General features: G+C 31.7%; 4 protein-coding genes across 4 annotated transcripts; all 4 read right to left on the reverse strand.

The window, feature by feature from the left end:
- Positions 1–201: 201 nt before the first annotated feature.
- LOC143201668 (uncharacterized) lies at positions 202–2,178 on the reverse strand. Its single transcript, XM_076412878.1, has 6 exons — positions 2,023–2,178; positions 1,735–1,967; positions 956–1,064; positions 785–902; positions 610–733; positions 202–548 (listed from the first exon to the last, which is right to left on the reverse strand). The coding sequence occupies exons 1-6, from the start codon at positions 2,128–2,130 to the stop codon at positions 233–235; spliced, it is 1,008 nt and encodes a 335-aa protein (XP_076268993.1). The 5' UTR covers positions 2,131–2,178; the 3' UTR covers positions 202–232.
- Positions 2,179–2,665: 487 nt separating this feature from the next.
- Positions 2,666–4,693, reverse strand: LOC143193351 (digestive cysteine proteinase 1). Its single transcript, XM_076399513.1, has 5 exons — positions 4,535–4,693; positions 4,249–4,472; positions 3,439–3,547; positions 3,134–3,375; positions 2,666–3,076 (listed from the first exon to the last, which is right to left on the reverse strand). Exons 1-5 carry the CDS (start codon positions 4,622–4,624, stop codon positions 2,761–2,763), a joined length of 981 nt encoding a protein of 326 aa, XP_076255628.1. The 5' UTR covers positions 4,625–4,693; the 3' UTR covers positions 2,666–2,760.
- Positions 4,694–6,562: 1,869 nt separating this feature from the next.
- LOC143193344 (uncharacterized) lies at positions 6,563–9,051 on the reverse strand. Its single transcript, XM_076399503.1, has 5 exons — positions 8,893–9,051; positions 8,603–8,835; positions 7,321–7,429; positions 7,018–7,259; positions 6,563–6,961 (listed from the first exon to the last, which is right to left on the reverse strand). The coding sequence occupies exons 1-5, from the start codon at positions 8,980–8,982 to the stop codon at positions 6,646–6,648; spliced, it is 990 nt and encodes a 329-aa protein (XP_076255618.1). The 5' UTR covers positions 8,983–9,051; the 3' UTR covers positions 6,563–6,645.
- Positions 9,052–11,314: 2,263 nt separating this feature from the next.
- On the reverse strand, positions 11,315–12,902 carry LOC143193332 (digestive cysteine proteinase 1). Its single transcript, XM_076399493.1, has 6 exons — positions 12,751–12,902; positions 12,296–12,528; positions 12,126–12,234; positions 11,947–12,064; positions 11,772–11,895; positions 11,315–11,714 (listed from the first exon to the last, which is right to left on the reverse strand). The coding sequence occupies exons 1-6, from the start codon at positions 12,838–12,840 to the stop codon at positions 11,399–11,401; spliced, it is 990 nt and encodes a 329-aa protein (XP_076255608.1). The 5' UTR covers positions 12,841–12,902; the 3' UTR covers positions 11,315–11,398.
- Between the last annotated feature and the right edge of the window lie 309 nt (positions 12,903–13,211).

The raw sequence follows: 13,211 nt of genomic DNA on the forward strand, positions 1-13,211 counted from the left end.
TACGGGCATTAGTTGGTGGAGTATTTTTCCAAAGACAGCTGAACGTTTATTTTATTTGTTCAGATTTAGACGACTTTTTTTTCCCATTCAAATTACGAACATGAAACACATAATAATATTTCTCCATTATGCCTTGAACAAATAACTGAATGAAAGAAAAAGAATTATTGATAAATAAGGTAAATGATCCAAAGAAAACAATATAATTAGATCTGTATTGTTAAAAATACACTTATACATCAACATAGGCTGCTTCATGACCAACTGCGCATTTATTCACGCCTCTTTGAAGCTTTAAATACCCTTCCTCGCCCCAAGTGGTACCCCAAGAGTTCCTAATCAACCAGTAATCGACTCCATTTTCTGTCCCGTAACCAACGACAGCGACGGCGTGGTCGATCATAAAGGTCCAATCGACACAGAAACCAGTAAAGACTCCACTCTGGTAGCTTTTGAGGGTGTCTGCTACAATTGAGACTCCAACAGGTCCATTAGTGGCAACTAGGGTTGCGAGATCGTCTTCGCTCTTTGGAGAAATGTCGTGATAGCTATAACAAACAATATTTCGAGTTTGTTGCAGTATATTTTCGTTAATCCCGTAAAGCTTACGCAGTGATATTCACAACTGGTGCTCCAGCAGCAGTACAAGTCTCTGTTTTTGCTACATAAGGATATAGTTCTTCAGTCTCAACCCCATTCTCCACTATATAGGCAAAAGCGTCTTTGTATACACCTAGAACAGAATAAGGTAGCGTTCCAGTGTCATCGATATGATGCTACCAACCTCCATAACATCCGACGCTGATGTAGTTGCCTCCTCTGGCACAATCGACCAGCTGCTGTTCAGACAGCGATAATAAAATTCCTGTTTGACGAGCGTAAGCACTTTCAACCACAGCAATCTATAAAAGCATATTCGTCATACTTTCTAAGTGGCAAGGTTCTTGGTACCTACACTAGAAAAAGCCCAACAGGAACCACACGATCCCTGGTCTTTAATAGGATTCAGAATATTTTTCTTCCTCCAGTCAACTGTGTCAGGAGTCAATGCATTTACTGGAGCCCTTGAAAATATTTACAACTATTAGAACCAAAAGCTAATTGTAATTCTTTTTTCAATTGATATTTTATTGAGAAAAATTGATACAAATTTTCCTTTATTTTCTACAACATGTACTCATCTTTCTGGCAGTATTTTTACATATTTCCGAAACAACAAAATACAAGAAGAAATATCTATATTCTGTAAAAAAACAAAAATTGACTAATAAAACATAAAAAGTGATAAATTGAGTTTTAAAAGAGAAACACAAACTTCTTTCAAAAGTTCATTTAATATAAAAGCCTTGTGACACACTGCGTTGGCATGATACATATACTAAGAGCTTTCTTTCCACAAATCATGCGCTTTCTAGAGCAATTTCTTTTCGGTAATCATTCATCTTTCAGTTTACTGATGTTAAATTCAGATGAAGATCTTGATGACCGACTAAACATTCATATGAACGTGAAATTGATATTTATAAATTTCAGTCACGATTTAACCAACAATCAAGTGAATAATTCACGGTACTACTAATGGAGATCAATATGTAATTCGTAACAGATAAATATAAAAAATATTAAATTCAACAATACATATCATCGTTAAACTTCATTGTATTCATATTAGGGTACTGGTACTGATAAAAATAATTCCTGATTCCAATATATTTTAATAAAAATTACTCTTACTCATAAATAGGTTTCATGGTACTTTCAACTTGTGCGTTTTTGGAAGATTTTCTTAACATACGGCTAAATTCCTCCTGAGTCATGTCAGAAAATTTATTAATACCCAAACTGTACGTGACCTTCCCATTTTCAAAGAGCCTATTGTGTTCTTCGATCTCTTTTAAATTGTCTTGGAATATTTTAAAGCGTTTCGCCTCTTCAGTTTCATTTTGGTACAGTTTAGAATGATCAACCTAAAAATTACTCAAATAAATAGTCTAGTACAAAGTACCATAGTGTAGAAAGTACCTTAAACTTTGACCATAACTGAGCAGCACTTAATTCGGACCTGACTGTTACAACAAAAGCTAAAATTGTCACAAAAACTGCGATCTTCATTTTGATACTAGCTGACATGAATATTTACCGAAATTGTACTGAAATTAAATTACGTTTCGAATATAATTCTGAAGAGGATGACGTAAAATTATTTCGTGTTAGTACTTGAATGTTGATTCGTCATAAGACTACATCAGTACTTGAGAAATCATTATCAAATATCCAGATAGTAAACCGAAATGAAATAAAAACATCATTTATAAAAAAACTGAGACAATATCAGGTCAATAATATAATTATAATATAAGAATTAAAATTAGCGTTGACTTACTAGACCTTTTTGTTTAACCTGTTGTTTATTATGTAATCACAGACGGCAAAACACCATAGAAAGTTCCACGACTAAGAATTCGTTAAAATACTTGAAAATATAAAAGGTGTGTACATATAGTAATTTCAATTTATTAATATGCAAACTCTTCCATTTTTTACCGATAATAAACTATGTCACACTGTGATGTGCCATAGTTTTCAATCCTTATGCCTTTCAAAATTGATGTTTATATTTTTTTTTGTAATAACAATATTAAAGGTTGATAATGAAAGAGTATAATAATGTATATAATGTATTTAATTACGTATTACAACAATTTATTTACTTATTTTGATTGACTGATTGAGTATTTGCACAAGAATATGTCTTCCTTTTTAAACTATAACGTAGGCAGCCTCGTTGGCGATGGCGCATTTGTTGACACCACGTTGGATTCTGAAGTGGCCATCTTCCCCCCAATCATCACCCCAGGAATTCCTGATGATCCAATAATCGACACCATCTTCCGAGCCGTAACCAACAGCGGTAACAGCGTGGTCAACGAACTCAACAGAATCGATGCAGTATCCAGTATATATTCCTTTATAATAAAATTGAATGGGTTCAGCATACAGAGATACTCCGATGGGACCTACGGTAACAACCAAGTTGGCCAAGTCGTTTTCGTTGTTGGGCGTGATGTCAGTCCAGCTGAAAATTAAAAAAAAAACAGTAATAAAGATTTTTAAATTGCTTTCTGTAAATTACTTAGCGATTTTGCCAGCTGGATTGCCGGATGGACGGCAGGCTTGATCTACGCCTTTATATGGATATGCGGCTTCAGAATCGACACCATTTTTAGAGACGTAGTCTAAAGCGTCTTGGAAGTAGCCTCCGTCACAACCTTCGCTAAAATAGATACCTCCCCTAGCACAATCTACTAGTTGTTGTTCAGAGAGAGATAATAGGTTTCCTGTCTTAATGGCCAGAGCACTTTCAACTACGGCAATCTAGATATTAAGACGATAAATAGATAAAACAAAGCTGTATTTGAGGTTATTTGGGTAACTCACACTTCCAAAAGCCCAACAAGATCCGCAACTTCCTTGGTCTTTAACTGCGTTCAATACACCTTTTGGTCTCCAGTCGAAGCTGGCTGGAATGTCAGCATCGGCGGGTGCTCTACGGATTTTAATTAATTTATCTATAAGGTTCTACTGTCATCCAATTATTTTAAAATAAATGTTACGAATGGCGAAAAGTTGTTGATGTACAATAATATACAAAAAATTTCCGCCCGGTGAAACTAACAAATGTTTGATGGCATTGGAATCATTTGTCTACTGTTAATAACGAATGCGATTCGACAGCCTACACATATTTTTAGTAATTCAACAAAAACTGGTTGATGTATTCCACTACTTGTTTCGATTTCTGTAAAACTCTTTTAATGATATAAAGCTGGCTTCAAGACCCATGCGAAAATCATTTAGTTTACTTTTTCTGCCAGAAAACGTAGAAGTTCTGTACTGATTGAACTGATGAAATGTATATGACTAAATTCACTTGAAGCATTTTTAAAAACGATTTTATTTAAACTTATTCGCTTTTCTCAAAAATTAATTACTTGAACAAAAATCATTCGAAATTAATGAGGGAATATCTTGAATATATTCTTCACAGTTGTTTCCGTTTTTCGCCTAAAGCAAACTATAAAAACCTATCGTTACTTATACAATTACTTAAATATGACAAAAAAATCAGGAAATACGAGTTATTATCTGGGTGGAGCTAAAATACTTGCTTGATCTCTATAAAGTCTATGAAGTTGTAAAGTTTAAGTACAAACTTTACATTAATTACTAATATTTCATATATCTTACTGGTATACAGCACGGGTGCCTGGTTTACGCTTGTAAGAGGCCCTGAGCATGGCTCCAAATTCTTCGGAGGTCATATCAGCGAACTTGGTGATGCCCATTTGGTAGGTCTCTTCTCCAGTTTCGTAGCGAGCATTGTGTTCTTCGATCTTCTTCAGGTTGTTTTGGAATATAGCAAACCTTTTAGTCTCTTCCACTTTGTCCTGGTAGGACTTAGTATGTTTAAGCTAAAAAAGATAAAATTTCAATTTCACTCCTGATGGAAGAGTGGACAGATGAATGAACGTACCTTGAATTCAGACCATCTTCCAGCGACGCTGAGCTCTGAACTAGCAGAAACTGCCAAAACAAGAGCAACGACGATTAGCAAACACTTCATGGTGTTGAATGTCTGAAATTGCGTTTCTTACTACCTTATATACACGAATGAAACCAGATTAAAGTATCAGGTTCTAAATATCATGATTTCAATATAAAGAACTTCTTAGAAGAGACACTCTAGAAGAGAATAAAAAAACCAAAGTACTTTATTGATAATAATGCATTTAAGTTTTGATGTAAAATTAAAGGTTTTAATCATTTTAGCAAGGGGTACTAAGTTCATAATTTGTTTAAAATTACAAAAACGATATACATTATAATTCAATAAAATATGTATTTATACAGATTTATTTTATGCAATAATTATTAATATAAAAACTAAAATACTATTCAATGCAAGTGCCGTTCAATTAACTCATTAAACAACATTTAAGATCATTTCAAACAAATCGCTTGTTTAAATTGCGAAAACAATATACATATATTGAAGTGGAATTGAATACATATATTAAAGTGGATTCTCATAAATAGAATTATCTGCCCATTTGTGATTAGATTCTTGAGATAATTTCAACTACTTTACGTTTCAAAATGACTAGTACAATTTTGATCCGGTAGTCTTGGATTATAATACCATCATCCAAATGAAATTTAGTGTTCATTAAATCGTCACATGAGTGAGAAAGCCCATCCATATAAGTTATGAAATGAGTGAATGGGACTTTAAATAAACTATTTTATTTACAGAAAAAAGTTATCGACTTGTTGAAGGATTTAAATTTATTCTAACAAAAACAAAACTCTATCTCTAGACGTCATACTTATCACACCATTCAGTTTTAGCATAAATACATGGCCTTGTTCCTTCCGGATACACATTTGTAGTAGTCAGAGCAGTATCAGCCGCTCGATATAACATAAATATATAACCTCATCAATTTCTTCAAAATAATTCTTGTCACATAACAAATAATAGTATTAAAAAAAACATAATTTTATCAATATTCTAAAAATAATCACACTAATTTAAAAATCACTTTTTCACACACATCATATTTTACACAAATCGTTTTTTTTTTCGTGTCTTTTTTGTAATGTGATTTTGATAAACCTGTTTTGAAGGCATCTTTAAACTATTAAAAGAGTTTAATAAAAGAAAGTGTTATGGAAGAAAGAAATATAGTTATGATGATCAATGATTCATGATTTTGGCTTTTTTAATTGCATCCTTTAACCGAATTATTGGTTAACAGTAAAAATTAATCTCAGGTTAAAATCGATCATGGTGAACAATTGCTTTGCAGCACCACGAAATGCTTAGCATCGCCTTCCTTGATGTCAATTCAAGCTCTAACCATGATATTTTCGCACATTAGTATCATTCGTGATCCACTTTTCTCCCAGTGTAACAATATACACATTAATGGTGTAAATGACCACTAACGTGATGGTCAAACACACAGTATGATGACAGAAAATTCCATTGCATAAATTCATTAAAAATTTGTTTGTTTCATGACAACGTAATGTAATTATTATATGATATAGTGAAATATAAAAAATCTAATCTAATTATTTTATTTTTAGGTAATTTAAACTTACCAATATTCTATTTTAAACTTATTATTTATAAACGAGATATGTAAGACAATCTTCAAGATTTTAATCATATGATTTTTCTCTGCCAAAAACTATATTTCTCACCATCTCGTTTTAAAAAGTAAATTTCTCAAATTAATGAAGATTTAAAAAGACCAGTGAAATTTTAAAAACACAAAGATTCTGGATATGTCAAAAGCATTTTTTCCAAAACATAAATTATTATTCTTCTTTAAAAATTTACTACTCCTTGATAATGCCGATCAACGCTTTGTAGTACGGAAGGTGTGCAGCTACACTAAATAGGTTTCATAAAATGAAAACCCGTCTTCCAAAAAATTTACTTATATCACATTGTAATGATAAAAAGTAAGGTTGATAAAATAAAAGATATAACTACATTTTGCAATAAATTATTTTCTGGTTGTATTTGTACATGAGCATATCTTCATTTTAATAAGTACATATGAGAAAGACCAATTAAACTACAACGTAAGCAGCCTCGTTGGCGATAGCGCATTTGTTGGCACCACGCTGAATTCTAAAGTGGCCCTCTTCACCCCAATCATCGCCCCAGGAATTCCTGATTATCCAATAGTTAATTCCATTTTCTGTACCGTAGCCGATGGCTGCAACAGCGTGATCGACAAGGTAAATAGAATCGCTACAGTATCCAGTAAAGATTCCACTGTCATAAAATTGAATGGGTTCAGCATACAGGGATACACCGATGGGTCCTACGGTAGCAACCAAGTTAGCGATGTCATTTTCGCTGTTAGGTGCGATGTCAGTCCAACTGAATGAAAAAATAAAGGGCAATGCAAACTTTCAAATAACTTTCTGCAATATTACCTAGACACTCTGGCAGCAGGATTACCAGATGGACGGCAGGTTTGGTCACGGCCTTTGTAAGGGTAAGCGGATTCAGAGTCGATTCCATTTTTAGTGACATAATCCAAGGCATCTTCATAAATACCTCCATCACAACCCTCACTGATGTAGGAGCCCCCTCGAGCACAATCGACCAATTGTTGTTCAGACAGTGATAACAGGTTTCCTGTTTTGATGGCATAAGCACTTTCGACTACTGCAACCTAAGTATTCAGATGATAAATTGACAAGGTGAAACCGAATTTGAATATTTCAATTACTTACACTGGCGAAAGCCCAGCAAGATCCGCAATTTCCTTGATCTTTAACAGCGTTCAACACGCCTTTTGATCTCCAGTCAAAGCTGGTTGGAATAGCGGCATCGGCAGGTGCTCTATGGAAATAAATATTTGTGCAATTGTTTTGTAATTTTATATTTTATATAATTATAATTTTTATAATTTTATATATATTATATATATTATATATATATATATATATATATATATATATATATATATATATATATATATATATATATATTATAATATATAGTTATAATAATTTTTTACTTACGAAAAATGTAAAACAAGTACATCGAAATATAAATATATAGTATATAAGACGCTGACTTAAGTGAATATTAGTGTCAGAATTAGTTTATTCGTCGTTTTCGTTTCCATTTGTGAATCTGCTGAAGCGATACAAAAGCATTTGTGAAATGAATTATTTGCAAAGCTCATATTAATATCAATTAAAAAGCAAAATTAATCAATAGGGAGCATATATATAGTCCCACCACTCTTTCTACTGGTCTCTGTAAAACTCTCTTAATGATGTAAAATTATCTCAAAGGAGCTTCAGAATAATTTCAGTAGTGGAATGAAATGACAAAAAATTATTGATTATTTATAAAATCATTATTTCCTTTTTTAAATAGAAAATGCTGACTCTTAACATTTTCTTATGGTTAGCCCAACATTCGTGCGATAAGAAGCCACGTAAAAGTAACGAACAGATGATCACTATATGACATGATATGACTATATGATATGATAACACCGATATGATCTAATCAACAATTTTAATAACAATAAAGCTAGAGTTTGTTCCTTATTCATAGTTCCCTAACAAATATATGCTTGCTGCAAGATTCTAAGACAGAAATAGGACAATTATTTCATTGTTTGAATGACCTAATGAAGTTGCAGCACCTAAGAATGCAAAATATTAATACAAGATAATTAACTTAGAAGAAGATATTTGTCTGTAAATATATAAAACTATACCCACTAAAAATGTAAAAAGAAATAAAAAGTATGCGCATCGTATTTCCCCGAAATAATTTCTTTTGGATTACCTACTCGTATTTATTATTGTCACCCTGAGCCAAACATAGGAAACATTATGAGATTATATTTCTTGAGAAAAGTGTTAGATAGAATATGTTATTGTACCCATCATTTAGTTATGCGTGATACCAAACAAGAAAGAAAGACGAAAAGAAGAAGAAACTTATGATTAGTTTGAAAACATTAATTACTAATTAATATTGAAAATATCTTACTGATATACGGAACGAGTATCGTTGATAGCTGATCTACGTTTGTAGGAAGCTTTAAGCATAGCTCCGAATTCTTCGGAGGTCATGTCAGCGAACTTGTTGACGCTCATTTTGTAGGTCTCTTCTCCAGTTTCATAGCGAGCATTGTGTTCTTCGATCTTCTTTAGGTTGTCTTGAAATATAGCAAACCTTTTGACTTCCTCCACCTTGTCCTGGTAGGACTTAGTATGTTCAAGCTAAACGAGATAAAATTTGAGTTTCACTCCTAACAATAGACAAACGAATGACCGTACCTTGAATTCAGACCATCTCCTAGCGACGCTGAGCTCTGAACTAGCAGAAACTGCCAAAACAAGAGCAACGACGATTAACAAGCCCTTCATAGTGTCGAATGTCTGAAATTGCGTCTGCTCTACCTTATATACGATGAATTAGACAAGGTTTAAGTGTCGTCATTTAACAGCAAAATGTTCTCAAAATAAGTTACACATTCCCGTTCAAGATAAAAAAAATGTTGAAGTACTTAATTGATATTAATACGTCGATAATATCGATGTAATATTATAAAACCCTAGTCATTTTAACAAAACTTAAATATAAATACAGTCTATTCAAAGTTTGTTTGTACATGCATCATAAAGATGTTTAATGCATTGCCTGCCACAATTTGTAAATTCGTTTTAGAATCAGACAATATTTTCCTTCTCATTTTATTCTAGTTAAAAAAAGATACAATGCTGTCTGACTAGTTCGAATATGTAAACGAATGAGCCTGTCAAAGTTGCCCGGTTGTCAGACGTATAGAAAATTCTTGAAAGTATTAGTAATAAGAGGTTATAGCTTTAAACTATAAACTATTGTGGCTGTATAATTAACTGTAGTTTTTAGATGTATCATAATGTTAAAATAAATTATATTTGATAATATTTTTGTTCAATTCTTTTCTCAATATATATATATATATATATATATATATATATATATATATATATATATATATATAGTCTATTCAAAGTTTGTTTGTACATGCATCATAAAGATGTTTAATGCATTGCCTGCCACAATTTGTAAATTCGTTTTAGAATCAGACAATATTTTCCTTCTCATTTTATTCTAGTTAAAAAAAGATACAATGCTGTCTGACTAGTTCGAATATGTAAACGAATGAGCCTGTCAAAGTTGCCCGGTTGTCAGACGTATAGAAAATTCTTGAAAGTATTAGTAATAAGAGGTTATAGCTTTAAACTATAAACTATTGTGGCTGTATAATTAACTGTAGTTTTTAGATGTTTCATAATGTTAAAATAAATTATATTTAATATTTTTGTTCAATTCTTTTATTTAGATTAGAATTTTGTTCTATGTCAAAGCCAAGTTGAACTAAAACTCAGAGTTGATGCGGTAACATTGCGACGTTTTGATTATTTATTTCACATAATAAGTATTTTTATGCGATACAATAAATGAAAACAACTTTTATTATTATTTAGACACTACAAATTGGAATAGTACATGAAAATGCGTGGTATCATCCTATCTAAATGTAACTCAATTAAATAAACACACTTCAAAACTAATAATAAAGATATAACAGGTTAATTTCAAACAAACCTTATTTTCAAATTGCCAAAGAAATCATAAAATCTTCAAGTGGTGGAGACGATAGTCTGATTCTCATAAATAGAATAATTATCTACCTATTTGTAGATGTTCTCTAGATAATTTCGATAGCGGTATATTTCAGAATGACTAGTAAAATTATAAACATGAATTTATATTAATGAGTAACTAGAAAACATTTTAAGAAGCATCAGTAAAAATTACACTCTTAGGAATAATATTAATTTTAAAATGAGACTGACCACTAAAATCTTATCTACATGCTATTATAATAGTCTTAGTACATATAAAACCAATTAATTATTTATCATTTTGGAATGATATTTAGTATCAATTAAATCGTTAAAATTCATCCATATTTTTATGTTTCATTGAACAAGGTAATCAGAATTAGGAAAAACCACTTATCTTCCAATAGTATATGCATAATGATATTCCATTAAAAACTCATCAGTCCGATAGTTTTAAGCTTTAACCTCTATAATTTTCTCCAAAAGGTTAGGCAACAACCTCGCTGGACAATATTATGGATGAAAAATAAGAATATAAAGCATTAAGTTATTGGTGAAAGAAGTTGATATTTTTGAGTAGAAAAATAACGAAACTATAAGCTTTTCAATAATACTTTTTAATCTAATATTGAAGAAAGATAACTTAATATAGAATATAATAAATTAAAGCTATAGCTCCATAAATGCATGTTGGAGATATCAAACCTGTAGAATACCACCATGATATCTCTTTTGAATCCATTAAAAAAGAAATGATTAAAATAGCCTGCCGCCAAAATCGCATGTACCTACATTCTTTTTTGATATTTTACATAAGGAATAATCACGTACTACTTTATTACATAATGTTTACCTTTCAGAATATTGAACTATTAAAGGTAATAATTTTAAAAATTTCAATATAACAAAATACCTTTCCTTTGTAATACTACATACTTAACAAGAATAATAAGTAATTAAAACTATCAAATTTTTGAAGCTTTAAATATAGAAATATCGTTAACTTAAATTAAGAAAAGGATAATAAAAAGGCAACATCAACAATAATAACAAAAGGATAATAAGGAATAATGAAAAAGAAGTATTTAGAATTAATATTATAATTTCATGATAATATTTTAAGTTATAAATTTAACAAAATATTATTAGAGTTAAAAATAATAAAAGCCTATACTTCTACATATGCTGCTTCGCTAGCAACGGAGCATTTATTTACGCCACGTTGTAATCTAAAATAGCCGCTTTCTCCCCAGTCAGCTCCCCAGGAATTTCTAACAATCCAGTAATCGACTCCATTTTCTGAACCGTAACCAACTACAGTGACTGCATGATCAATGAGGAACTCCCAATCCAGACAGAAACCTGTGTACACACCACTGTCGTACAGTTGGATAGGGTCGGCATAGATAGCAACTCCCACAGGTCCTTTGGAGGCTACCAAGCTGGCGATGGCATCTTCACTGTCCGGACTAACGTCATAGTACCTAAAACGTCAACCAGGCGATGAGTAAATTATAAATAATATTTTATTGGAGTATTACTTGGAAATTTTAACTGCAGGAGATCCTGAAGCTTTGCAGATTTGATCAACGGCTTTATACGAGTATTGTGATTCGGTATCAAGACCATTCTCCACCACATATCCTAAACCGTCTTCGTAGAGTCCTGCAAGATTATGTTAAGTTATTGAGAACTATGTTTATTCAGAAAGATCACCTCCATCACATCCTTCGCTTATATATGATCCTCCACGAGCACAATCCACTAGTTGTTGTTCAGACAGAGACACCAATTTACCAGTTTTGATAGCATAAGCACTTTCAACAACAGCAACCTATTTATGATAAAGATTCTAAGATTATTAAAATAATATTTTGGAATCACTGAGCGCTTACACTAGAGAATGCCCAACATGAACCACACTGTCCTTGGTCTTTAACAGGATTCACGACGTTTTGAGATCTCCAATCATAGCTCGATGGAGAAACGGAATCAACTGGAGCCCTGTAATAATTTAATTGGAAATTTATTTTATTCATTCCACAAGAATAATATAAACACATACTTGTATAAAAGTCTTGTAGCATTGACTTTCGCTCTTTGTTTGTAGGATTGTCTCAGCATTGCTCCAAACTCATCGGCAGTCATGTCAGCAAATCTGGTGATTCCCATTTTGTAAGTCTCTTCTCCTTTCTCATAACGGGCATTATGAACCGCGATCTTCTTCAAATTGTCTTGGAAAATGGCAAAACGTTTGACCTCTTCTACTTTGTCAGAGTACCTTTTAACATGTTTACTCTAAAAAAATAAAAGAAATCTTGGCTTAATAGAAATAATAACAACAATAATAAATAAGAAATAAAAAAATGCAAATTTGGGAAATGGTAATTTCAGTTTATCCTATTAGATGGTTTTACGTTACGTATATCTAGCAAAACTTATTCTACGAATCAGTTTCATTTTAGATATATAAGAAACGTCAATCTTTGAAATGAATAATGATACCAAAAATATGCTTACCTTGAACGCCAACCAGTGCTGACTAGCGCCAAGTTCTGGAGTAGCTGATGCTACCGCTAAAACGAAGGCTAAAACGATTTGAAGTTTCATAGCTATGGCAATACAAAACTGTATTAATAATCAACATCACTGGCTCAAATCTATTTATAGGAATCCCGAACTGTTATCATACATGACTATTTTCAAGTACACGCATTTTTAGTTGTTGAAGTGAATAACTTCAATCATCATGATAAAACTTGATTGATTGATATCAAATTAATTAGTAATCCAGACAAAAAATGAAATCGAACAATTACCATTGCAATGATGACGAAATTTATTATAAAATCCAACAGCTGAGCAAATAAAATTTAAAATTATTACAAAAAAATGCAATCACATATTGTACGTTTCAAAAATCTATTTATCAATAAATGCATCAACTTCTAATATAAATACATATTTTAATTATTTATAAT

This window comes from Rhynchophorus ferrugineus, unplaced genomic scaffold (genome assembly GCF_030347505.1).
Source record: "Rhynchophorus ferrugineus isolate W39M unplaced genomic scaffold, kcgeb_rfMv2 rfM1, whole genome shotgun sequence".
NCBI lineage: Eukaryota > Metazoa > Arthropoda > Insecta > Coleoptera > Curculionidae > Rhynchophorus > Rhynchophorus ferrugineus.